General features: G+C 40.0%; 1 protein-coding gene across 1 annotated transcript; it reads right to left on the minus strand.

Annotated features, from left to right (window-relative positions):
* Positions 1-409: 409 nt before the first annotated feature.
* Positions 410-17,807, minus strand: tada2a (transcriptional adaptor 2A). The gene is made up of 15 exons (XM_084064530.1): positions 17,683-17,807; positions 16,693-16,799; positions 16,545-16,604; positions 16,341-16,432; positions 14,292-14,449; positions 13,850-13,938; positions 13,436-13,508; positions 13,252-13,315; positions 10,398-10,441; positions 6,552-6,662; positions 3,617-3,688; positions 2,754-2,886; positions 2,316-2,359; positions 1,308-1,387; positions 410-922 (listed from the first exon to the last, which is right to left on the minus strand). Exons 1-15 carry the CDS (start codon positions 17,705-17,707, stop codon positions 737-739), a joined length of 1,338 nt encoding a protein of 445 aa, XP_083920656.1. The 5' UTR covers positions 17,708-17,807; the 3' UTR covers positions 410-736.
* Positions 17,808-27,288: the final 9,481 nt, after the last annotated feature.

Consider the following 27,288-nt stretch of genomic DNA (forward strand, 5'->3'; position numbering starts at 1 on the left):
TGCTTAATGTGTTTTAATTGTTATAAAGCATTATTATTTATGAGATGTTATAAGTAGATAATACTGCATTATGTTTATAAAGCATTATAGGCATGGGATGGATAGCAAATGTTACCAATAAGAACCAAAGGCAAGCATTTGAGGGTGGGAGACCCTCAGACCTGAGCTTAACCCTGTAAGACCTGAGGCCGATTCTACAAATGCCCTCTAAATGAGGAGTTCAAACACATTTTTAAAACATTTTCAGTGACGCGCTGTGAGCTTGTACATCTGCTATGTTTTAATAGCCAACGCAAAAATTGAAAATGACACAGATGCTGTCCCGGGTTTATGGGTTAAGACAGTAACTCAATGGATTAATTTATTTTACATGATGAAATGTACATGCCATTATATTTTTATCTAAAACAAATCAAATGCTAACATAAAACACACAAAAAAAGGATTACAGTGGAATTAAATACCCATTTCCAATCAGACATTTATGCTGCTGGAATATACTGTACAAATAGATGTGTCCGTTTTTATACAATACAAATAACACTTGATTCAAAAACACACACAGACCTAAAAGTTGATTACAAAGATTAAAATCGTTCAAATGAAGGAGCATCAGTGAAAACATCTCGAAGGACATTGAGAGCGTCATTTTACAGACACAATGCGTATAAAAACAACACCGGGCATAATGTACAATCCAATCATCGCCAAAGCCACACAAAGTCATCCAGCAGCGCTAGGCTTTATTGATGTAGCCCTCTTTAATTAAGAAGTCATAGATTTTGCGTGTCTTGTTGACGTCAATTTTGATCAACGCCCGGGCCTGTGCCAGCCGCAAACCGCCCTGCCGCCTGCACTCATTCAGCAGGGCCTGCTTGTACTCCAGGTAGGCCCCTGGCACCAGCCGCACCACCTGACAAAGCTACAAGCACAACACAAGGGACCGTGAGGGGTACACAAACACACAGTATACGGTATTACTAGCTCTGTTTTAAGCTAGATAAAGTTACACTTTATCATATCGCATTGCTCGCCGAAATTCTGGTTGAATTTTTTGTTTTTGGAAAAGTGTAAATTAGGCTTAAGCTCTATTGAGGGTAAAATAGCATATCTACAGTACAAGCTAAAACTGTGTCACAAGGTCATGGTGACATGTTATAAGCTTGCATTTTTTGAAAAATGTTCGCTTGCATTTTTTAAAATATGTTCGCTTGCATTTTTTGAAAAATGTTCATATGCTCAGAATAGGAATGACAGGTTGAAAGTGATTAATGTGATCAGACAACAGACAGTTGTACAGTATGTACCTCTTTTTCCTGTTCATTGAGCTTTTCTGTTCCAGGCAGTCCAGTAAGGTTGAGAGGAGGGGCACTTCTCCGACCTGTTGCTGTAGAATAAGGATTCAACAACAGTCAAGACAGACATGTTACACGCTCACTGTATATGTCTATGGACGCCAAGATATTGGCAGCTCCACGAAATCCAGTTAATCCCTTTGTTGGAAGAGGGCACTGGCAAATTGTGTAAATATAGCTAGGGGTAACCAGACCCATTTAAAGAGAGAGTTACGACACTCTTTGATCTCGCTGCGACACGATCACATCGTTCATGTATATGTAAGGGCTTCATCAACATCCATTGTCTAGACTGGGATCAACTTTGCATTTTTCTGATTTGGTCTAGAGCTGATATGGATATAGCCTGTGCTCCTCCAAAATAATTCCCCTCGGCCAGAGTCATTTTATTAATGTATTTATTAAGTACTTCTTGGAATGCTTAATTTGGTATATTCATACATTGTTTTACTCGCACTCTTGGCGATTGGCAAGTCCAGGCTATGAATTGGCATTCATAACAACGTTGGAGCTCCCAACCGGATATTTCCGGTTCAGTGTTTGTAACTATACAGTAGTGTTTGGAACTATTGGTCGCATGGAAAAGCGTTACTTCCACATTCTTCTTTTTCTTGTTATCTCTGAGCACAATCTAACAAATTCCAAATCTACTGTAAGTTGTTTTGCAAATAAACTAATGAATATTGAAAATGATATGAATATTCTTTGTTTACAACAGAGGTCTATGGGAGTATAGTAACACTCTCAATAGCTCTGGGTCCAATCCTATGTGTGTTTGGAGTTAAAGGAGGGAAATAATTATGAGGGGAAAATAAGATATAAGTATGTAAGTAAGTTGCTTTTGCTTTGTTCTTTGCAGTGTGACTAGTGAGTGACTGACTGACTGACTGACTGACTGACTGAGTGAGCGTGCGTGCGTGCGTGCGAGTGCGCTCGCGCGGTTATGCAGCGATACCATACCTGACATTGTGATGGTCGTGACAACAGGAGTGATGCCAGCGTCACTGTGTACAGAGGGGGAAGAACTCATTACTATGTGTCACATACACACATTCCTGCATGTCTGTTTATCACTCTCCCCCAGGTTCCTCATCCAATGAGGGAATAAATCATCACACAAACTACCCTTTTTTAAGCAATAATTTACTAAACTTGGAGAACAACAATAAGGTGCTGGGTTGAAAAACATAATTACAACAGCAGGGCTAGAATGAAAAAGCCAGAAATAATTATTTGTGCTGGTACAGTACATGGGACATGCAGTACTGAGCATGTGTGCTCTTTTTGTCTCAGCATGTCTGGGTGTTTATGCAATGACAGAGGTCAGTGTCTGTGGAGAGGAGGATTACTGCTGCTAATGTTCTAATAAACAGGAAGTGAAAGGGACAGTGGTCTCACATTGCAGCCTGTTTACTGAGCCACTGCTGGCATGCCCGGCCATCCTGGATGTACTGTATCACATCACACAGCATGGTCCTCTTCCTCCTCTCATCCTCCCGGACCCTCTTCACCTGCTCGTACACCTTGGCACCTGCCAGGGAATAGACAGTGGGGCGAAATAGAGAACACAGAATTTTCAAAAACGCAGGGTTTAGTTTTAGATTTCACTATTCCAAATGAGCTCTATAAAAACACATTACTATCCCAGATCCACTTATGAATGCTGGCAAGGAAAAGGACATAAAACCCATTCAGGGAAGTGATGCTTTCGAAGTCAATCAGCCATTCAGAATGGAAGATCTGACTGATAAATCTGGATCACATGACTCCAGAGATATTTGTGTGAGATTTGGACAAAATATGTAGGAGTAGTAGCAAAAAGTGTGCTTTGAAGAAAATACGAAACGCCTATGGGGAGTTTGTCATGAACCACCATAGCATCACCATGAGGGCTATTTGAAAGATTTGGGGTGGCGGTAACCAAGTCTCTAATTCAGTTCAATAACCTTTATCCCTTGTGACTCATCAAATCAATCTATTTAATTACTTACATTTTTGTTTGGAAACATGCAATGTTCTTTGTATTTTAAAAGGTAATACAATTTATTGTTATTGTGTTGCCAAAAGTATTTAGGGATTTTTCAACAGTTACTACCGTACTCAAGTCTGGATGAAAAAAATGCCCCATGCATTTCTGCTCTATAGTGAAGTAATTAGTACTAAAGTCAGCCCAATTCTGAAACAGAGCTTTGTTGAATAGGTGGTATCCAATCTCAAATGCACTGCAATCTGAAAGTCACAAGGGGTGAAAATGGACTCACCACAGAAAGACTTTATCCCTGCTCTCCTGTACTCCTGTAGTCTGTGAATCTCCCTCTGCAGATCAAACTCCACTGGAAAGGAAAGGACATGATGGTGGTGGGTGTTAACCACACAAGTCTAAACCACAGAAAATGTCAAGTACAGCGGTTTGAGATATTAGCTCCAGAATCAGACAAACACGGACAGGGTTGAAAGAATTGTCGCTCGCCTTGCCTTCGGCTGATAATACAGTATAAACAAGCAAGACTTTTGTACACCTACAAGGCGACAGGTGTGTATGAGAAGACCAAAGATGTGAAGTCTATTGGATATTCACTCTGTACCGACCCACGCCACCGAAAGGCTTAAATGATTAACTACTCTCTGATTTCATGCTGTGAAATTTATTTTCTGATATTTTAGATTTTATTAACATTTTCAATATAAACCCTGCTAATTTGAGCTACTTCCTAAAAAAAGGGCCCAGACTGCCAGGAGTTTCTGTGACTACCTTTTCAAGTAGTCACAGAATATTTATCTCCAGTATGATCGATTCCCTGATGGTTGCTAATCACGGAGAGTTTCACTATGCTTCCATGAAAAAAAAAAGAAATGTTGTGATTCCTGTTCGCTTGTTATACCCAGTTGAAAATAGCTGGCTCGAAAATACATAAAACACATATAATAAGTAAAACACAGGAGCAGAGATTCAGATTATTTCCCTAATATTTTAACTAGGGATGTCCGATATTATCGGCCTCCCGATATTATCGGCCGATATTAGCATAAAAATTGATATCGGGAAAATATCGGTATCGGTTTTTGAAAATTCTTTTTTTTTTTTTTTTTTTTGCTTTATAAATAAGTTACAGGAGTTCTTACTGTATATGGTGTGTGTGATATGAAATTTGAGCTTACCCTAATCACAATAATCCCCGCATATATCGGTATCGGTTGATATCGGTATCGGTAATTAAGAGTTGGACAATATCGGTATATCGGTTATCGGTAAAAAAGCCAATATCGGACAACCCTAATTTTAACCAGGAAGTGAATGGAGCAGTACATCTTTGGATCGCGTTATATCCTGGTTCTGTGTGAAAAACAGGGATATATATATTATAAATATATTTCTTTAAAGAGACTTCAAAAGACGTCATTGGCAGGGAATGAGTTAAAATATTGGTATTTAGCCTATATATTGTGATTTTGATCTGGTCCTTTTTTCCCCTCAGAGACTAAATCTAGGAGACAGGTTTTTGAAGCTAAAACTCCCATATCATTACCGTTTTGAAACTCGTACAGTTTTTTTGATTGTAGAAGGAAGGGAAGTCCACAGACTGCCACGTGTGGCACTAGTCTGCCCACTAGAAACAGTGTGGGGACTTACCTTCCTTCTCCAGTGTATGTATTGTTGTTCGGCACCTGTAACTTTTTGATGGGATGTGTGCGCATCCCTTTGGACTATTTTTGATTGTAGTACCCTTGTATATTGTTTGATTAGATGTTATATATATATATATTGTTTGATGAGTTTTGCCGATTGCCATTATGAGATTGTTCCTCACATGTTAACTAATCAGTGATGTCATTTTATGACGCTACCTGATTGGTCCACCGCAGGTTGGATAGCCTATTTAAAGATTGGCTCTCTCGCTTTGTAACTTGACCTGATGAAGGTCTCTAGACCCAAATGTGGTTTTCCCAATTAAAAACCTTTTTTGCATTCGCAAACTCAAAACAAGGTAGATCCAAACTAATAATAAAAATACCATTTCAAAGCCTCACATTCAAACATAAACATAAAACATTGACTAAAAATATCAGGATTATTTTAATGATAACGATTTTTGCATTTTTACGTAAATTTCATATGTGCAACCTTTTTCATATCTTGACAATATGCTCACTGGAGTTTGGGATTAGCACTCCACTGAGAATTTTCATTGTTGAAGTGAAACCTCCGGAGGTTTCGCCTTTACCAACTCATTCATGTAGAAATCTATCCTTGAGCGCAAAATCTTTCATGATTACAAAATGAAGCAGTGGCCCCAGACACCAACGAGCTCACATTCATGGGACCATGAATCAGATATTCATAGCTATTTAGATAAGTGTATTCATTGATATGCATATTAATACATAGAAAGAAAGCCAGTGTAGCAAAGAAAACAAATACACACACAATACAGAGTATCTGCTGCAGCGATACATAGCCTGATCTAGCAAGGACATTATCATGGTGATAAAACTCTAAAAAAAATTAACAACAGGTTTTCATGTCTGCCTGACATTCACAATATGCAAATGGTCAAGAGTTAAGAGGCAAAAGTTGTCGACTCTGCACAGTAAACTTCAAGTGTTAATTTAACTCCCAAGAACATACAAATGGTTAAATGTTTACACTCTTTGGAGTTAAATTAACACACAGGGCCCTATCTTCCGCAGCCAGTGCTAGACATAGATTAGTAGTTATTATTTGCGTCTACATGCGCCTGAGTGCGGTTGTTGATTATGTCATTAAGTCATTTACAGTCTATGGCTTGGAATATAACGTGTTGGACCTTTCCATGCGCACTGCGTACGCAGAGAGAGAACCACTGTCTCGTTTCCATCACATGATGCTTTGGTGGGCATAGATCTTTTGTTTCCCCCTGCATCTCCATTATATCACATTATTATGCTGCTAAATTGTAAGCTTGTGTGCTTTCACTTAATGCAGGACATCGCTATTGCACAGAAGTGTTGAGTCTTCTAATCTCCGCCACTAAGGAATGCGCCTTCCAAGCGCGCAAGCCGCTTGGTGATGGCAGCTGACACTCTGATCGGTTGTATTAATGTAACCCCCAATACACACCCAAGACTAATTCAGGGCCGTTTAGCGCATTGCGCTTGCCACAACGGACATTTTAGCGTCCTGAAAAATATGCAATGTACATAAAGCTCAATACTCACGTGCATGACTTTCAATGAACTTGTCATGCTCAGTGGGCCCGACCACCCTGGCAAATCGTCTCATAGCATCATACAGATCCTGAACCTCCTTTGGGTAGCACCGTTCCAGCACTGAGAAAGAAACGCAGATAGTGTGAGCACCCGTCCCACACACACACACACACACACAAGGATAAAAACATAGTCTAGGCCTGGAGAAGATACAAAACTGTGCTGTACATGGTATCACATTGATTCATCTAAACAGCATATAGTATTGATAAATATAGAGAGAATTTATGAAAATATCTTATCAAACCCACTCACAGTACCAGTCTCCCATTGAGACTGATAATAGCATAAAAGCACATGCCACAAGCATTTCTCATTCAGTCATTCACACGTTGCTCTCCTTTAGTGGGAGGTTCTGTATGTCTCTGTTCCCAAATGCATTAGATGAATGGATGAATGTAAGGCCCACAACATGCTTCAAAATAATCCATCTGACATAAGAACTTTCTTCTGATGACAATTGTGCCTTAATGGTGCCAACCGAAATGTTCGGTCTTCTGAGAGCTAGACCCCGCCCACTCAGATTGAATTAATCACAGCTGTGTGCAGATTGCCGTGTTGGAAGCATTGTGTAGTGTGTACTACTGTATGTGCACTGTTATTTTAATACCTGGATACCCTCAGGCTATGTGATCGAAGGAACTACACACGCACGCAGCTCATAGTGCAGCTGTTTGTGTCTCCTCGCGTAGCGCCAGAGAGAGGCAATGCTCCTGAGGCACATTTACTACATTTCGCTTATTTCTCACCTCAAACGTTTTCAGATGCATATTTTTAACGTACTGTTTATGTTTAACACGAGTAATGCACCGTCCGGGAAAATATGTTTTTCAATTAATTAGGTCTTTAAAGTTTAATGACTTAAACACTATGCACTTGGTTGTATGTCAAACATGAAAATAGCAATCTATAAAACTCGACATGTTGTGACCTTGTACATCTGCTATTATTGCAGAATGTTCACCTATTTTTTCCAAATGTTTGTGTATTTTCACCTATTATGACATGTCCAGAATGGTGATGCTAGGGTTCATGTGGTTAAAGGAGCTACGCTACTTGTATAACACCAGTAATTTGCATTGTGAAAAATATATTATGGCAAATCTCTTAGTTACACCAGGGTCCCCACACATTTTTAGCAATGAATTTCCAAAACTTTTCCAGAATATTTAGCCCAATTTCCAGGCCTATATAACAATCATTCAGCGCAATAATGTGTCTCTTACTCCTATGTACAATGCCCAAAGATAGGCAGTGTAGCAAAATAAATAAATAAAAAACAATAAAAAGTGTTTGGGGGTGGGGCACAGCCGCGAAACCTCGCTCAAATAGAGCCTGCGAGCGAAAATAGGAGGGGTGGACGACGTCGTTGCCCGGTTCGTTGTCGCTCGCGGTAGGTCAGGACGGTCTCATTCAAAAACATGTATTTTAATGAGATTTCATCGCCCGCTCGCGTCGCGTCACGTCGCATCGCTGGCAGTGCGGATGGGGTGTTACACAGCCTGTTCGGCGAAAAACTACTTATGTTACATATTTCGTGTAATGTTATACATGTTTATGAAAAGGTTTTGTATTAAAAAAAAATCAATAGCCAAAAACAATGCCTTTGATGAAGTTTGATCAATTCCAAACCTTTTCCAGTATTGGATTATTTCTTTTTTAATTTCAAAATATTTCCAGGAATTTCATGACCGTGGGGACCCTTGAATATTGTTCTTGTTAAAGGGATATTTCACTTTAAAAAAATAATTGGGTCATTTTATCGTCTACTCAGGCTTTTGTGAGCCCCCTAGACAGTTTTTAAGTTGCTTGATTCAGTATACATTTTTATCAGACACGCCCTTGACGCCCCCTTCCTATGCAAACCCATTGTAACTTCAAACTCCATTTTAACCATGATAGATTCATCGAAAACACCCGTTCTTGGTTCTGATGACTCATACTGCCCTCCCAATACGTGTTTTTTCATTTATTTTATAAATTTTTGTTCCTGTATTAAAAAAAATCATTTTCCAATAAAACATTTTTTTATGAAAAAAATAATTGAAAAAACACAGTCTCCTCACGTATTAGAAGGACAATATCAGTCACCAGAACCAAGGACGGGTGTTTCCAATGAATCTATCCTGGTTAAAATGTTAAGTTACAATAGGTTTGTTTAGGAAGGGGGCCTGTCTGATCAAATTTATATCAAATATCTAAATACTGAATCAAGCAACTTAAAAACTGTCCGGGGGGCTCACAAAGACCTGAGCAGAAGATAAAATGAAAAAACTTTTTTTTAAAGTGAAATATCCCTTTAAGTCAATTTGTTCTAATTGGTGACGATTATAAAGATCGCTATGTAGAGACGAGTGAACAATGTGAAATTAAAGTGAAATTCATTAACTTTTAAGTATAATTCATTAGGGTATAGTTAACTTTGACAGCCCTAAAACCCTTAAAGGTAGGGTAAGTGATATTTTTTGGTTAAAACAAAAAGTATTTTGTTAAAAGGTTAAAATACTATATTCTGATAGTAATCATTGCTATAGAGTGTTTTTTCAGTAACAGATGTCTCCCTGTCTCTCCAGCTCTTTAATAAACAGAAAATACATTTTTCTCAGCCAATCAGGAGAAAGCACCCATTTTTAAGCTTAATTTGTATAGTGTTCCAGTTCCAATTTTGTCTGCTCATTTCTTAGTGTCATCACTTCCAATTTCACTTGTTTAATCTGTATCCTGATTGAGTTCTCTGTCCTGGTTGGATAAAATTGGAAATGAAACTGAAACGAAAATGCATTTTCTGTTTAATAAAGAGCTGGAGAGACAAGGAGACTCCTAATACTGAACAAACACTCTATAGCAATGAGTACTATCAGAATATAGAGCTATTTAACACTTATTTTAACCAAAGCAAATCACTTACCCTACTGTACCTTTAAGTGTGTGTGTTACACAGATTCAATGTGACTGGCTCAGACTATGAGCCCCTGATAAACTAAAGCCTTGCACTACGTCTGTTGGTCAAACTGCTTCCAGCAATAATCAAGGCTATAGTAAGAGCCTTAACGTCTTGAAGCCCAAAACACACACACACACACACACACACACACACACACACACACACACACACACACACACACACACACACACACACACACACACACACACTATTTGACAGTCTCCATGACAACCAGGCTGCAGCTCCACAGCTACTCTGGGTACTACAAAGATAAGGGAGAGGAGGGCTGACTGGAGGATAAATAAATAAAACATGAGAAGAGCACTCTTCAACTCCCAAACAACTACAACACATTTCACAGGGCAACACCTGGACATAACAATGAGCTGAACAATCAGAAGGAAGGTATTGACTGGACAAATGTATTCATGGAGTCCCTTGCCATCTGACCTCCAATGCATGAACCCACGTCATGGGAGGGATTACATTACCAGGCTTGGCAAGATCCAAATTGCGTGGGGTGGATCAATAAAACCTCATAAAGCTCCCAATCTATCGTCATTAGAACGGCAGTGTTCATTTCATAGGTGTCTATTCATAGACAGGTAATTATGCTGTGGCACACTGTGGGATTGGACTATTCTCAGCTTGGATCGTAAATATGAGCTCCCACACCTCAGCTGTCCAATGGGGCCACTGAGGTTAGCGGTGATGGTTATTGCACTCGAGTTGTTTACACGATGCAGCCATAGAAACGCAGACACAGAGCCAACCTGGCTGCTAGATAACACATGCCTTTATGGGAAGCTAGAAATACAGTAGCCAAGCCTATATGAATGTACGGTACTCACTCTGGAACTTCCTCAAGTTAATCAGTCCATGGTCTCGAATAATCCTGCAACAAATGAGATCAAGGTCAGGTTAATGTATTTGTACCTGTAGGTACATTTGCTTTTCTGTAGTCTTGACACACATTTAACAAACTACACACACAAGCTACTACAGACAAATGTCATAAAGTGCACTATTGCTCAAATATTCACTACTTAAGGAGTAGTTCACCCAAAAAAATACTTATTTTCTATCAATTACACACCCCACTAAGCCTTGAATTCGTGAAGATATTTAAGTTTTTGACGCATTCCTAAGCCAATAATTTAATGACCGGCAGAGACGAGACAAATATTGGCTCAGGAATATGACAAAAACTAAAAAATGTCCATGAATTCAAAGCTTTATGGGGTGTGTAATTGATAGAAAATACATTTTTCTTTTGGGTGAACTACTTCTTTAAGATTAAAACAAAACATAACCACTAAAATAGTGTTTTTGATATTTTAAATATTCAGATAAAGGCAGATTAGCTGCCTTCTAGTAATAGCTTGAGTGTGATGATTGTAAGACGTAAATCATACCCAGTGCTGATACAATTACCATGGCAACTGTACATTCCAATAAGTGATGGCGTTTAGTCATTTAACATGTCTAAAGATACTTACACTCTAGGGGTGTTTATTATGTCTGAAAACATATTTTTTCAAACTGTTGTGTCATGATCAGTACATTCAAACAAAACCTGAATATATATATATATTTTTTTAAAGATATTTCTTTGGACTTTTTCTGCCTTTATTAGATAGTACAGTAGACGCCAGCGGATAATTTTTATTCGGAATAGATTTTTCGGAGATTGCACACCGCGAATAAAGCCATCAATCTGTATCACGGGGAAGCCCGTGCCCTATACGCACACACACTGATTGAGGACAAAGTACACACACCTAACTACACAGCGGCTTCCATTTGACTAACTTCGCCGGCCGGCTTGGAAATGACTGTGTGGAAGTGGTTGTTCCTTTTTAACATTCTTGTATTTCCCAACGCATTTTAATGTTTGAAGTTTTCCGTTCATTGATAGTGTTAATCATGGGTGTGGTCACCTCACATGTTGCTCCTCTGCAGTGCTGGCACTCCTCTGTAGATTGGAGGGTGCCAAGCACTGTAGAGGAGGAGGGGTGTTTTGTCCGGCTGTATTCAAGAGCAATATTTTAATGGTCTTTTGAATAAAGTGATGTGTGAGAAAAGTACCTTATATTATGTTGTACAACATCGATTGGAATGTTTAGGTCAGTCATAGGCTATGGGAACGAGTAGCTGGGTTAATGACTGCTGATTGATTCTTGAAATGTAGTAGGATCCACTCCCTATAAGACGGAGGCTGCAGGGGAAGTGATTCTGTTGGACTTGGAGCAACAAGCTGTAAAGATCTAGGAGAGAGCTGCCAGGGCCCTTGTGTAGGCCTGTTTAAACAGACTTTCAAGTTCTTAGGTTGTTTTCTTTGGTTTGCCTTCAAGTGTTTTCCTTTTCTATATGCATACTATGCTCCTTACACCATGCACCAAAATCATCTTCTGAGGATGGTGCTGGAGAAAGGATATGGAATCACTCAAATAGTTGGGGGTCATCGTCCAGGGAGCATGCATGCACTCATCAAGTGTCATACCAATCCACCTAATCCATCGATTATGAGATATATGTTTTGCTAGTGAAAATGTTGGCTTAATGATTAAGTTGGAAAAAACACTGGGAGTCACCCATCAACCACCATCGAGTCCTGCCGCTACTGGGGCAAAAAGCAACACTATACACTACAGTATAGGTCCATAGGACTAATTGTTGCTTGTGGTGTAGCTGTGGCGGCAGTCTGAGTCTCAACCCAAACACTGTAGCTTGTCAAAGTGATGATGAAATACTTGAATGAGGCAAAAAGTTCTGTGAAAACAGAGCACTTAAGAGGACACACCATGACTGAAGGGGTCACTCACTGCCTAGGGTCTAATCCTGTGTCACCAGTTTGGAGGCACTCTGACAAGCTATGAGGGGAGGGGACAAGGAACTTGGAGTTGGAGGAGCTCGAAACCACACGCCTTGCCTTCACAGCCAGACATGCCATTCCACAGTGTTCAGGGAGAAAGAACTCGTTAACGCTGATTTACTGATGGATTTATTACCGCAGGGATTGGCTGTACGTGCACTAGAATGACAGCATAGCAGTCTGAGGGGTTCTGTGGAATGACATCTCTGGAAAGCTAAGCAGTAAAAGATGGCCTGTTCCAGGAACACCATTTGCTACGATACTTTATGTTGGACGAGTTCACGTGTTATGGATGTAAATGTGTTATGTATATGGGTACTAACAGATATAAATCACGTTATGTTTTGCACTTCAAACTAAATATGCTATTTGGGTTGTTGAAACCAGGAAGGGACTCTAGTGAATCAAATGTGTTTGCTCATTAAATGTGCATAATATACAGGGTAGTAAACTGTAGTGAAGATACCGTTTTACAATGGGGCTTAATCTTGATCAAAATAAAGAATCTGAAAAGAACTGAACAGAAAAACAGATTTTTGAAGAGGCTTTTAGCTTTTAACATTTCTAGGAAACAAAACAGTCTTGAGGCGGACATCTTTTTACTAATGTGGAACCTACAGGCTAGGAGCCATTAATATGCAATAAATATAATAATCTCCATGATTAAGGAGGTATAGTCACAAGGGCTATGACATCATTTTAATTCAGCAAATATTGTATTTTGGTGGTCAGACAGCTCAGAAATTAAAATTTCGTGAAGACTTATAATGCCCTCTACTGGTAAATTGAAGTCATTACATTATAAATGAGCAGGAGGAAGGTGGACTTACTTCTTTCTGCGTTGTCTCTCTTTCAGTCTTGAATGATATATATCAACAACTGCAACCTTGAGCGCTAAAGAAGGCAGATATGGGCCAAAATACAGTGTCTTATTGTATTGTAAATGCTTAAGCACGTGCCATTAATATTTCTTTAAAGGAATAACAAAAAGAAAATCTAAAAGAATTAACCTACCATGTAGGATGTCTGAGTCATCATCCACAAAATCAATGTCTTTCAAATCCCATTCAGCATAGTTGTCAAATTCCTACATCGGATACATAGAACACAGGCTTTTAATAAACCATCTTAGAATATAGAACTGGCTTGAGTCCCTGAGATCTGTTTGATGAATAAGTAAAGTTTATATCATCTAAATTAGTGCTCTTTATCAGACGAGTAAAAGCTACTATTTCGATGAATCATTTGCTAAGGGGCAGCAACAAACAAAGGACATATTTTCAATAACACTAATAGAGCAATCTAGTGGTTAAAAATATGCTATGTATAATTCAGTAGACATGACAATGTAACACACTTTAAAAAAAACATAAAACACTGTCGTTAAGGCGGAAATGTTCCTATCCATAACCTAAAAACTCTTCTCACCTCCATGAAGTCTGCTCTGGCGGGCATGTATCCGGCCATGTCTCGAGAAAGCACAGAGTCAAATGTAGGCCTGGGAGGGTCATCTGTGGCTGTGGTAAGATGGAATATGTGCACACAAAAATGTAAGCATGCATACACCACTCGACAACAAAACAAACAATACAAGAAACTGCTGTAGAGGCCCCCCTGTTCAGCACAACTTTGGTTTATTTTGAGGGACCAGTCTATACATTACATTTTGGTAGCTAGGGAGGAGCATCTGATTTTGGAGGCTGACTGCTCCTAAACATAATACGGAGGTACATTTAGTGAATATTTTAAATATGCCTGCCAGAGTTAAGTGTTTTAAGAGTATTATTACTTTGCATTCCTTAAAACGCTTGAGTAGAGATTAGACAAAGTGCAGCTACAACAGGTGGATAGTGAAACTGGTCGCACTAACGTTTGAAGGGAATGGCGCTGTCTGCAGAACGAGCCTCCTCCAGATGTCGGAGGCTGAGCAAGGTGGAGGAGAACAGTGGGTTGTTGATGAAGTTTTTCATGTAGTGGCTTTCACACTCTTCCTTGCTTTTGGTACGCATCTGATATGCCACATCCTGCCTGAGGAGTTCAAAAGATATTATTACACTTAAAGTAGACTATATACCATTTAGGAAAGGCCAGATATCCATATTAAATGCAAATGTTAAATATTTTTGCTATATTTTGTTAAAAGGATCCCTGGCTAATAAGCTAAATATGCCTTAATACAGGGGTCTTCAACGTTTTCAGGCCAAGGACCCCTTGGCTGAGAGCGAGATAAAGCAGGGACCCCCCATTATATATTGTGTAAAATATTTATATTTTCATAAATTTCATCGGCAGCTGCATAGACTTTTTTCACAGCACTATCATGTTGGATTCATGTTAACTCATATACTGCCTAGAACGACTAAAACGACTTCTGTCCATAAGCCATGCCTGCCAAGAACGACTAAAACGACTTTTTAAAAAATTAAAAAAATTAAAAATATTTTTTTTTTTTGATTTTTTTTTTTTTTTTTGACCCAAAGACCAAGGAGATATGATTTTTCGAAGATATAGACTCCCATCCACTTCCTTGTTAACTTAAAACTTAAAAATTCTGTATCTCGGCTCCTGAGTACTTTTTTTTTTCAATGAAAAATATGGCAGTGTTCAAACGCGGCCAGAAATAATTCTGGCAGTGAATGAGTTAATGTGTATTGTCAGACATTTAACCAATGTACTTACACAATACTTAGTATACCTGACCTTTCACTCTGTACTTAGTCTGCTCTTTTTTTCCCCTACACCAAACCACTTTGCCGAAAATAGCAGATCTACAAGCGCACAACGCCTCGCAGCGCGAGGCGTTGTGCGCTTGTAGATCTGCTATTTTTAGCTAAAGTTCTCCTCAGAATAGGGATGCTTGGTTGAAGTGGTTTATGTAAAAATCACACAAAGATTTGGCGGACCCCCTGTAGTTACTCTGAGGACCCCCTAGGGGTCCCGGACCCCCTGTTGAAGACCCCTGCCTTAATACATGATAATTGTCCTCTATAACTAAAATTAAAAATTAAAAACACCTTAAATATTGTATTTATTTTAGAAATAGTTAATCTTTCACTCAATAGGGACAATGCCCGTCACAAGTTGATGATGTAATTTGTCCATGTGTGGTCTAGCCCTATGGAATTTATGGAATGCATGTGAAAATAAAAAACTAGGTTAATATGAGCATCAAATCAATATTTTAAATGTTTTTTGCACATGCATTCCATACTAACCTACAAATGTCAAAACGCCCTCGCTCCACAGTACCTCTCAAGCCTACTCCATAGACCGACTCTGTCACGGACCCTGCGGTCCACAGACTTGGACCTCCTCTCTGTCCCCAAGGCAAACAAGCGAACCTTCGGGGACAGAGCCTTCAGTGTGGCAGCCCCCACCCTGTGGAATTCCCTCCCAATAGGGATTCGCCATGCTCCAACACTGGACTCTTTTAAAGCTGCCTTGAAAAGACACCTATTCTCTCAGGCTTCTGGCATATAGTTGTTTGTTGTTTTGTTTGTTCATTTGTCTGTTAGCTGTTCATTGTTTTGATGTAAAGCGTCCTTGGGTTTATGAAAGGCGCTATATAAATTCAAACTATTATTATTATTATTATTCATACATTCCATAGGCTAGACCACACATGGACAAATGACATCAACTTGCGAAGGCCATTGCCCCTCTTGAGTAAAAGATTAACTGTTTCTAAAATAAATACAATATGTAAAATTATTATAGGGAAATTAATGTAGTAAGGCATATTTGGCTTATTAGCCAGGGATCCTTTTGAGCTATATCATGAAGGAACAAAATAAAAGTTCTTTACCATCCCAAAGATCAATTCAAATAGAAGCGAGCAATTATGTATATTCAACTTGCTAGGCCATTTTAATATAGGATATGAGCTTATATCAGTGTTCTAAAGACTGAACTTACTAACCAGTTACCAAAGCCACAGTCCATAACCGCTTCCAGCAAGGCCACCTCTTCCTGTGCTGTCCACCCAGGCTCCAGTACAGGAAAGTCTGATGTCTACATACGGATGATGCAGAGTTGTGAGACATGTTAAAAATCTGAGTGTGAGTGAGAGTGAGTGAGTGTCATCAGGATGAAAATGATACACGACAGCTTTCATTTCACTTACCATAATTTCATATCTGTGATCGCTCTGATGTTTCTTGTATTCAAATCCTCTGGTGAAACACTGAAACCAAACAATTGTTTTATTACTTTTGCTAAACGATCAGTGTTATTGAGCAATAAGCATGCATTCCACAAGGTCAGTGAATAACCTGAAGGCACAGCAGGAAAGGTGAGGGACCACACTCTGCACACTTGATGTATGGCTCGGTCAGGTAAGAGGAGCATCCTCTGCATGGTGGCTTATCAAAAGGATCATCTGGAGAGGAAATGATAAGTCAGTTTATGACCTCTGACTGTATACAAAGAGCTTATAGCACAACATAAGACAATCAGTTTGGTTGAATATATATTTCAATACTTGAGAACACATAAGTCATTCGTAATACTTTCCAGACCGGTCAAATATTCATGACTAGACTCTGCAGTGGCGTAAGTAACTAAGTACATGTACTCAAGTACTGTACTTAAGTACATTTTGCATCGCGATGCATGGTGAGCTTGAAGATCTGCTATTTTCAAAATATTTTTGTACATTTTATATATTTGAAAGCTTGTGAAATGAGACATTCTGCATAATGAGTACTTTTACTGTTGGTACTTTTAAGTACATTTTGAATGATACCAATACTTTTGTACTTTTACTCCAAGTAAATTTAGAATTCTGGACTTTTACTTGTAACAGAGGTATTTCTACATTGTATTGATACTTTTACTTAAGCTAAAAATTGTGAGTAAATTTTCCACCACTGGTCACCAGGCAAAAATAGCTATTCAATGTCATGCACCCACTGGTAATTTAAGATGTTGCAAAGCAAATGATACTGAGTTGTTGATATTGTGGCTAAGCTAACAACAGCTAACAACACCAGACCAGCAGCATGCCAGTTTCAAATAGCCTGAGCTTAGTGCCGTTCAATGTTCACCATAAGGTACGAATTGATCAAATGATCGTCGCATGGCTGAAAATTAACAACATAGTAGTGGATGTAAAAAGGTTAGCTAGTATGTTGCTTAGCATAGATAGCTGCTTGTGTCGCTCGTTCGGTCGACAGGCTAACAGCTAACTAGCTGTAATGTACTGTCTGCAGGTAGCACAAAAAATATGTTTTTAACTCTGCATTGTAGCTTGTATTACTTACTTCCAAAAGACGTTAAATGATCCATAAGATTTTAATATTCAACAAAATAACAGAAACGAGTAGTCTATTTTTTCGGTCTCAATCTATTTATCAAATTCTACATGTAAACCTGCGACAGTTTGCCAAGGGAAGAGCAATCGATCATCATGATGCAGTCAAAATCAGACCCAAACTGTAATGTGTGTGTGTGTGTGTGTGTGTGTGTGTGTGTGTGTGTGTGTGTGTGTGTGTGTATGTATGTGTGTAATTAATTGATTAAAAATAATTAATTGAATTTAAGGGGTAAGGATGATTTTATGTATGAATATGTAGACTATTTGCAGTAAAATAAATACATAATGGTATTTACAATCTGATCCATGCTCAGCCCTCCACCAATCAAAGTCACTGGATTTGTTTAAAGACTCAGGGGAGTTAAGAATTCAGAATCTCAACAAAAGACACTGGTGTCTACATGACAATAAATAGACACTTGTGTCTACATATTGATAAGACAGAGGAGAAAGTGGTACAGTCTGAGTCAGCTGGGGCATTAAGGCCACTGTGGCCTCAAGGCATGCCATTTTTTTGAGGGGCACAAGGCCAAACTGAGGGGCAACGACGGCCATGGCCTTCGTGGCCTCCCTGAAATTCCTGCCCTGCTAGTAACTAAATTATAGAATAATTATAGTGGGGTAAAAGTACAATATTTGACTGTGAGATACAGTATAGTGAAGTAGAAGTAAAAGTAATGAAAATTGTAAATACTACAGTAAAGTAAAAAATTCAATATTGTACTTAAGTGCAGTACTTGAGTTAATGTACTTATATACTTTACAGCACTGGTAGTAGGATATGATAGGCTAAACGTAAAGGCATCCAACGGAAACACACAGCTGCCCCTTTGTTTGTTTTGTAAAGCGTAAATGCCACCCCCAGATATAGGCTACGTACCTGCCTACCTTAAAGCCAAATCAGTGTTTACTCTGCTTAGATTCTGTCTAATCATTGAATAAGATAACATTTTACGGTGTTGAAAGAAACGAAACCCATGATATCGTCTATTACTACCCAGAACTAAGAAAAAAAGCAGACCAATGTACTCAGGGCACGAGGGCTGTTGAATGTAAGATAGTAAACCCATTAACAGTGGTCATTCTCCATCCTACCACAAAGTGGTGATCTTGCATCAGACAGTGGCTGATAGAAGCTAATACATTGCATCCCCAAAAACGGTAACAGGAGGAGTGGGCACCAAGGAAAAGTGGGCACCTTGATATTAAAGTTGCTGTTTTTTCCCCAAAATGTAAAAAATAAATAAATAAGGAAAATGGTCTTAAGTAATGTAAAGTATACATGATTAGAACATGCTTGATCATTCAACAATTAAGGCCTAATATTTCTACAATTGCTACAAATTTCTACAAAACCAGTGGGCCTATAGCCAGTCAATATGGACATAAACAAGAAATTGATAATGATGTACTATGCATGTTCAAATCATGTATGCAGTTGCATAGTGTGTGAACCAAAGCCACACACTCTGAAAGATTTATATTTTGCACATGCAAAAAAATAATGTCATATTTGTTTGCAAAAAATAATAAAGGTTTGTTAAACAATACTGCCAGAATATTACTATTAAGGTATTACGGTATACTATTTGGTAAATAGTGCATTTATATTGCACCTTTAACGTAAGTGGTAATGTGCATTATATTCTCCCATAGATGGCAGAGGAAACCATGCAAGGCAGAAGGCAGAAGGCACCGACCTGCTCATTGGGAGCAGTTTATAGGGCTTAAGTACACTTTGACAGAGGAGCCGGGAATCGAACCAGCTACCTATTCCCAGACGGACACTCTACCAACTGAGCCACTGCCGCCCGTGAAACTGCAAAAGCAAAGTAAGCCAAGTGTATTTGTATAGCACATTTAAACAACAAGGCTATTCAAAGTACACAAAGCATTAATCATTAAGACACAGAGCATTAAAACACTGCAAATGACCCCTTATAAATGGAGATTTGAATACAATTAAAAATAAGATAAGAAAGAATAAATGATGGCGCAGAAAATATAGAATATAAAAATAACTCAGTAAAAGGCAGCAACCAAAAGAAAGGTCTGCTTCTCTACATTTAGTTCTGACTCAGAGGTCTGGATGGTTCAAGAGGTATCACAAGATAAAAAAAATGTTTTGGCCCTAAACCATTCAGTGCTGTATAACAGTGTTTCCCAAACAGTGGGTCAGGACCCATGTTTGGGTCGCGGACCAATTTTTATGGGTCGGGAGTAAATATATATTTTTTCATTTCCTACAAATATGTATATTATTTCAAAAGATTTTAAAAAGATTACATAAAAAAATCATAACGTTTCATCAGTTAAACACAATTCCAAAATTGTTCAAAAGTATTTCATAAATAAAATTGAAAAATCATAATTAAATAATAAAGAAAGAAAGAAAGAAAAATGTTTAAGAATCAGTGAGAATAGCAGATCTACAAGCTCACAACACGTCGCTCCACGCCGCGTTGTGAGCTTGTAGATCTGCTGTTGTCACTAGTTTAGGTCCCGGCCAAATGTCTAAGTTCTCTTTTGGGTCTTGAGCTAAAGGGTTTGGGAACGAGTTCTTTATAATACAACAGTAGTATTTTGAAATACATTCTTTGACAGTCAGGAAGCCAGTGTAATGATCTGAAAACTGGAGTGATATGGTTCACTTTCTTGGTATTAGTAAGGTCTCGAGTTGCAGTGTTCTGAATCAATCAGCTGACAATATTTTGGTTATACAGTTAACCTTACACTTACAGTTGTCAAGTCTACTGAAGATAAATGCATGGACATTAGTCCAAATCCTGCTGAGACCTAAGTCCTTTAATCCTTTATATATTTTTATGGTGATAATAGACTGTTCATGACTACACCAAGGTTAGGTTTCTGACTTGGGTTGTGCTTTTTCAACATTACCGATTGAAGCTGAGCAGTGACTTATAATTGTTCTTCCTTGATTGATTTGATTGATTGAATACTTTATTGGCGGTTTGCAAAAAAAAAGCAGAGGAAAGTGCAGTTCAATACGGTCAGCTAAGAGGATTTAAAACCCAAGAAAGCCTATGGCTTGTTTCCATTGGGGTCCTTTGTACTCAGATATACACTACTTTGCAAAACATCATAAAAACAGTTAGAAAACAGAAAAACGAAAATATGTACAGTAAACAGTTTGGGGGGGGGGGCTAGGATTTGACTTTTACAGGGGCCAGTTTCGAATTGCAGCCACCTGTAGGTACTCAATTAGAGCGGTTTTGAAGGAGAGTATGGGTTTTACACCCATTCATGGCTTTTGGTAGGGCATTCCACATTTTTGTGGGATAGCAGGAGAACAAATTCAACCCCTTGTTTGTGCCAAATCTGGGTTGAACGTGATCAGTGGAGCTACCTCTGGTGTTATGATTGTGGACTTCATTTACGTTTTTTAAGTACTTTGACAGGTACATGGGTGACTTATCGGTGTAGTGTGTCTTGTAGACCAGGCCCATTGCAAGTTGCTGTACTCTGTCCTCAACCCTGAGCCACCCGACCCTAGCAAAATGAGCAGAGGTTAGATGAGTCGTAGATGTAAGGCCAAGAAGTAGCCTTACCAGTTTGTTTTGGGATGTCTGGAGCCTTGTTTTTAAGGCCTTTGTGTGCTATGGTACCATGAGGTGCATGTATAGTCGAAGTAACCTTGGATGAGTGCTCCTGTTAGAGTCCTCAAAGTATTCTTACTGACCAGAGACGAGATCCTATACAAAAAATGTGTTCTTTGGTTGACTCCAAAAACAGTTACTTCAGTTTTTTCATTGTTTAATTGAAATCTTGCACCTCCAATCATTGATTGGATGCAGACCAACTGGAGGAGCACTGATCTCTATAAATGGTCTGCATTTCTGTAGCGCTTTTATCCAAAGAGCTTTACAATGTCTGTTACATTCAGCCATTCACACACCGACAGTAGAGGCAACCATGCAAACCTGTTCATCGGGTTCAGTGTCTTCCTAAGGACACTTTGACACAAAGCCAGGAAGAACCAGGGGTCAAACCTGGAACCCTCCAGTTGCCAGACAGCCACTCAACATTCTGAGCCACTGCCAGGAGCCAAATAGATTATCGCAACAACAAACAGAGCAAGAACCCACAAAAAAATGTACAGCCTACTGGTATTTGTATTTCATACGGTCTAAATCAAATCAATTGAGTGTGGGCAGCATCCACATGGAGGGTAATAAAGGACATAACACAAACCTTAATCCATTAAGACTGTGCAGGAACGCATCTGTGTCATTTTAAGATGTCTTTGGCTATCAAAAATAGCAGATATACTAGCTCATGAGATGGGGTCTGCAGCCAAATACATCATTTTGGGGGTCCTTGACATGGAAAAGTTGGAGCACCACTGATATAGCAACATACTGTTAGGACTTAGAAAACACTTTTAGATATGTATTTGGTCGCGGACCCCCATCTCAAAATGTTTTGTTCCAGGGACCCCCCAGAAGCAAAGATTTGAGTTACAAGTGTTCGCTTTAAAATATATATATTTTGGCATTTGTTGTGACACAGATGCACTCCCTTGCCATGGCCCCTACTGCAGCATCGTGGCAGGTGGGCAGATAACGGCTGTCTCTTCCCCCCAACCACACTCCCTTTCTTCAGCTCCACGCTCCCCCTGCCCTCAAAGCCTAAAGGCCTCAAACCCCCGTGTGGATCAAAGATTGTAAGCCTCAGTGCACAGAAAATAAAGACGGAGTTGAACATGTTCCTTTTTAACACTTTCGGAGTTAAATTAACACTCAGGATTTTCCTGTGGGTTTCTCTGTAAAGAAGTGTGGCAGATTATGCAGTACCCAAACAAATGCTCCCCCCATGCATCCTGTCTCCCTCCTTATACTCATTCTTACTCCACAGCACTTCCCAGCTGCTCTCATTTGAATATGAGGAGGGCCCCTAAAGAAGAATAGAAGTGCATCTGCCACACGCCACAGGCTATTAAAGGTGCACTTTCACAGAGATCATTTGAAACAAGATTAAGGTTGTTTCAACAAGCAAAAGAATAAAATGGTTGTACAGAGATTGTGTGTTTATTCAATTGACCCAAAATGGCCCTGCAGGGGTCCAATTCAGTGTTAAATTAATACTGAGGGTTTTAGTGTGTGTTAGAGATACAACAAATATTGGACTTGTACATACTGGATAGATCAGTAAAGGTCCGGATAAAACTCATATTTCTTGAGTTTGGGATTAATGACATGTCAGCAGTAATCACATATTCTCCATAGGATACTTTCACCTCTGATGAATGAAGCTACCTACCCACATCTGGCCACTAGATTGTAATTAGCTCACCGCTGCTACATGCAGATATGTTAATATTCTTCATAAGGGCTGGGCAATTAATACAAAATAATGAAAATTATAAACAAATATACCGAAACTGAGCTTTAGAACCTCTAACCGACTTCATCTTACTAATGTAGGTTGATCGATTAATCGAGATGCGTTTTTTTTTTGGTGATAGTGTTTTATGATTTCTTATATATCAACAAGAACATTTGTTATAGACTTTTTATAATTGACTAAATCGACTTGTCTGATTAAGCCATGGATTATACAGAGCTTTGTTGTACAATGGTGGCATTCAAAAAGCTTGTAGATCTGCTATTTTCACAGTTTTTTTTAATAATCATTTATTAATCGTAATCGAGGCAAAACATTTAAATAATCTTGATATTGATTTGAAGTGGCCCTGCCCTACTCTTCATAACTATTGTCTGTCTTAATTTGTAACTTGTTGCGGTGAAAGGAAAACAACACTTTGATGGCTGGAGGTAGGGCATTCCACATTTTGGTGGCATAATAGTATAGAATGAATTCATCCCAATGTTGTGCCTGTGGCCGTTTCTCACTCTTTTGAAGTAGTTTGACAGGTACATGGGCACTGGTCCCTTGAGTGTCTTGAAAAGCAGGCCCGTTGCAAGTAGCTGTACTCTGTCCTCTACCTGAGCCATCCCACCAAAGCATAATGAGCAGGGGTTAGGTGAGTCCTAGGTGTGAGGTCTAGTAGTAGTCTGACTGTGGTCAAACAGCCATGGAGAGGGTTACATTCCATTGCTGACCCTAAGCTTTGTAGAGAGCTGATCATTGTTGCATGTTAGAGCACCTCATGCATGTATGTCTTAGCAGGGGACTATGTTTTTGAAAAGAGGGTTTACTAATGTGTTCATTTTGTGTATCATATTAAGTGAACAATTTTGTGTATGAGAGGAATTTAACAAGTCAATCAATATTAATCACATAGCGGATCTACCATCTCCATACACAGTCAAATCCTTAGTGTTAAATCATCCATTTGTAACTATGAGAGGGGTCCATATGGCTACATTTGTGCACTCTCAGAGTGGAATATTCAACTATTGTTAGATCAGGACCAAATCACAAGCTAACCAAATTCACATGGCTCAAATCTGCGATCAGGCTATTTTTTTACTGAGACAGTGCGTCCCTCTACATGGGAGCTTGGGGGACATCCTCTTCCCACTGCCAAGGTGGCTCTGAGGAGTCGGCACTCGGCACAGGGAAAGTTCAGGGAGGTCAACAAGAGGGTGTGGAATGCAAGTGTTTCCCACGCAGGCATTACACCTCCAACACACACACGCACGCACGCACGCACGCACGCACGCACGCACGCACGCACGCACGCACGCACGCACGCACGCACGCACGCACGCACGCACGCACACACACACACACACACACACACACACACACACACACACACACACACACACACACACACACACACACACACACACACACACACACACACACACACACACACACACACACACACACACACACACACACACACACACACACACACACACACACACGTGCTAGGAGGACATGTGTTTGGCCTCAGCACAGTAGACCGGAATACCACAAGGTCTGCCCTGGGGTTTTAGCCAAAGGCCTGCAGTGTTTCAGAGGCCACTGGGTTAATTCAAACACTCTGGAGAGATGTGAACAAATAATACTAAGGCTGAAGTGGGAGGAATAATTAAAAAAAAAGAAGTAAGACAGGGAGAGTTAAGAAGAGTTGTGTGCCTGAAACCAGGAAATCCGGCCACACACCCACATTCCAAATAGTCATCCCTAATTGAGTCAACTGAGGATAGAATAAGAGCTCCCCCATGTGAAATACCCTGTGTGTCCTATGTACCACTTATGGCAGAATGGATCTCCCATAACATTGTCGGAGCGCATCAGCAGTTGGAGCCCTGATGGGTTCCACACACCCGTTCTCTCAGTGTCACCCTGGGGAGACACCACAGACAGCCTGGCCTATTGCTTTAGCCCTGCTCCCAGCAGCCCATTCAATGTTTCTAGGTCTCCACACATAGGGGAGGGCTCCCTAACACAATATCCCCATAGCCTAATCTGCGGGAAGAATACAGATGTGCATTAGGCGTTATCACTGGTGGAGTTGTGCAGAACGCAGTAATAACAGCGAGGGGTCAGCCAGCCCAAGAGGACAATGTAAAAAGGGGTTTGAAAAGGGGCTGGACTATTGGGAGCTGGACCAGAGATGGCTTTGTGCCCTAAAGCTAGAGCTTCAGCAAGTCTGTGGGAATAAAGGCCAATTCATACTTCGTCGTACGACTGTTGATTCTTCTGGAAAATATTTATACAAGCGACATGGTCATACAACTGAGTATACATTGGGTTTAACAATGTCTTTACAGTATGAATAATGCTTAATTTATACACCATCATGGTGTTGTTTGCGAAGAATATCAACAAGCTCACGACGCGTTGCGATACGTTGTGAGCTTGTATTGTAGATTGGCTTTTTCCAGGATGTTACGCCACCATATGGCGAAGAATAAATCGGGCTTAATTGAAGATGACCTCATTCGACACTTTACAAAACTTGACATGAATGATTCATGTCAGCACTGCCACCCCTCTCCCTAATGGTGTTGTCAACAGAGTGAAAGTATTCTTGGTTGTCACCTGCTCTTTGAAAGTGAATGCTAAGAGTGTAGAAGTGGAGCAGTACCTGGAATGTAACCGCACGCACGCACACACGCACGCACGCACGCACACACACACACACTCACACACAGAGACATAAAGACATGCATATTGCTCTTGCACCAGTCAGAGGTCATGACCATGCCCACCCTATCACTTTCCACCAAACAGCAGAAACGTGCAACGTTGGCCGCACAGTTGCGGGCCACAGTCTGGGTGTCTGCTGTGGGGTCAGTGGAGCAACAAGCAGCAGGTCTGTCGCCCAATTCCATGGAGGAGATTAGCTGACAGCTGTCAGGGGGATTGGACGTTCTTTCCACAGTTCACAGCTCACTTGAGTATACAAATGATGTGCTATTTAACAGACATGGTGGTCATAATAAGACTGGTGAAGACAATCAGTGGACCCAACACCTAGACCCAGAGTATATGCTGCTGTCACCTACAGTACCAGGGGGTAACTTTACAGCCATATCCTGGTTGTTACCCCAGCCCTATGTTCCCTTAACACTTAGGGCAGAGGGAACATAGGGATGACCCCAGGAAAAGCCATGAGGCATGAGCTTGGAGGCATCAGTAAAATAGACCTAGTTTTATTGGACTTTCAGCATGGTGGTATATTCTTTTCAGAACAAACCAAAAACTGAAAAACTGGTAAATAAGCAACCCTATTGGTGCAGCCTAAGCATTACATTTAGCTTATATCTAGTGAATGGATCATGTTAGTTGATTGAGGAAGAGCAGGTTACAGAGCCTGTTTGATGTGTTTGTCTCTTAGCATGCCTAGTCTCACACTAGCTTATATCCTGTGTAACATATTGGCACAACTAAACTCAACAAAGATTTGCTGCTGTAGCCAAGATGAACAGGGTGGGTCCACAAATATACATACGCACACATGCACTCATGCGCCTGCGCGCACGCGCACACGTGCACACGCGCACGCACGCACGCACGCACGCACGCACACACGCACACACACACAATATGCACAAAACAAACAAATTAACATCAATATTTCCATTAGTGCTAATTTTCACTAGAGTGGCCTGACCTCCTGGCTCTGCATTGCTTAGGGGGTCTTTTAGGTGTTGGGTGTTGAAAGTGTTGGAGACTTTTTATGTGAGTGGAAAGCTCTACCAGTGTCTACCAGACACTCGGGAGACAGGCAATAGCAAGCATACCACAGCAATTCACACATTAGCCAGTATAATCCAATTTCACAATAAAATGGTACTTGGAGTGGCCATGTAACAGCTTGAAAACTTAAAATGAATATGGAGTCGTTGTTTGCAAGCTTGGGAACAGCATTCCTTTGGGACAGGACGTGCTTGAACACTAGGATCGGGGCATTTTAGTATGGCATGTGGTTCTGATTGCTGTAGCACAGTTGAGTGAATAATCGCTGTGTATTGGTGCTTTAACTGGCCTCAGCCCCTGCACATGAACATATCAAAACCATATGTTCCAGCAGGATTGTGTCTATGGGCCCATAAAGCTGCAACTCTGGCAATAGAACATCAACCCCTTGAGTCACTAAGCCACACAGGGT

The sequence above is a fragment of the Gymnoscopelus microlampas genome (genome assembly GCF_963454915.1).
Source record: "Gymnoscopelus microlampas genome assembly, chromosome: 8".
Lineage (NCBI taxonomy): Eukaryota > Metazoa > Chordata > Actinopteri > Myctophiformes > Myctophidae > Gymnoscopelus > Gymnoscopelus microlampas.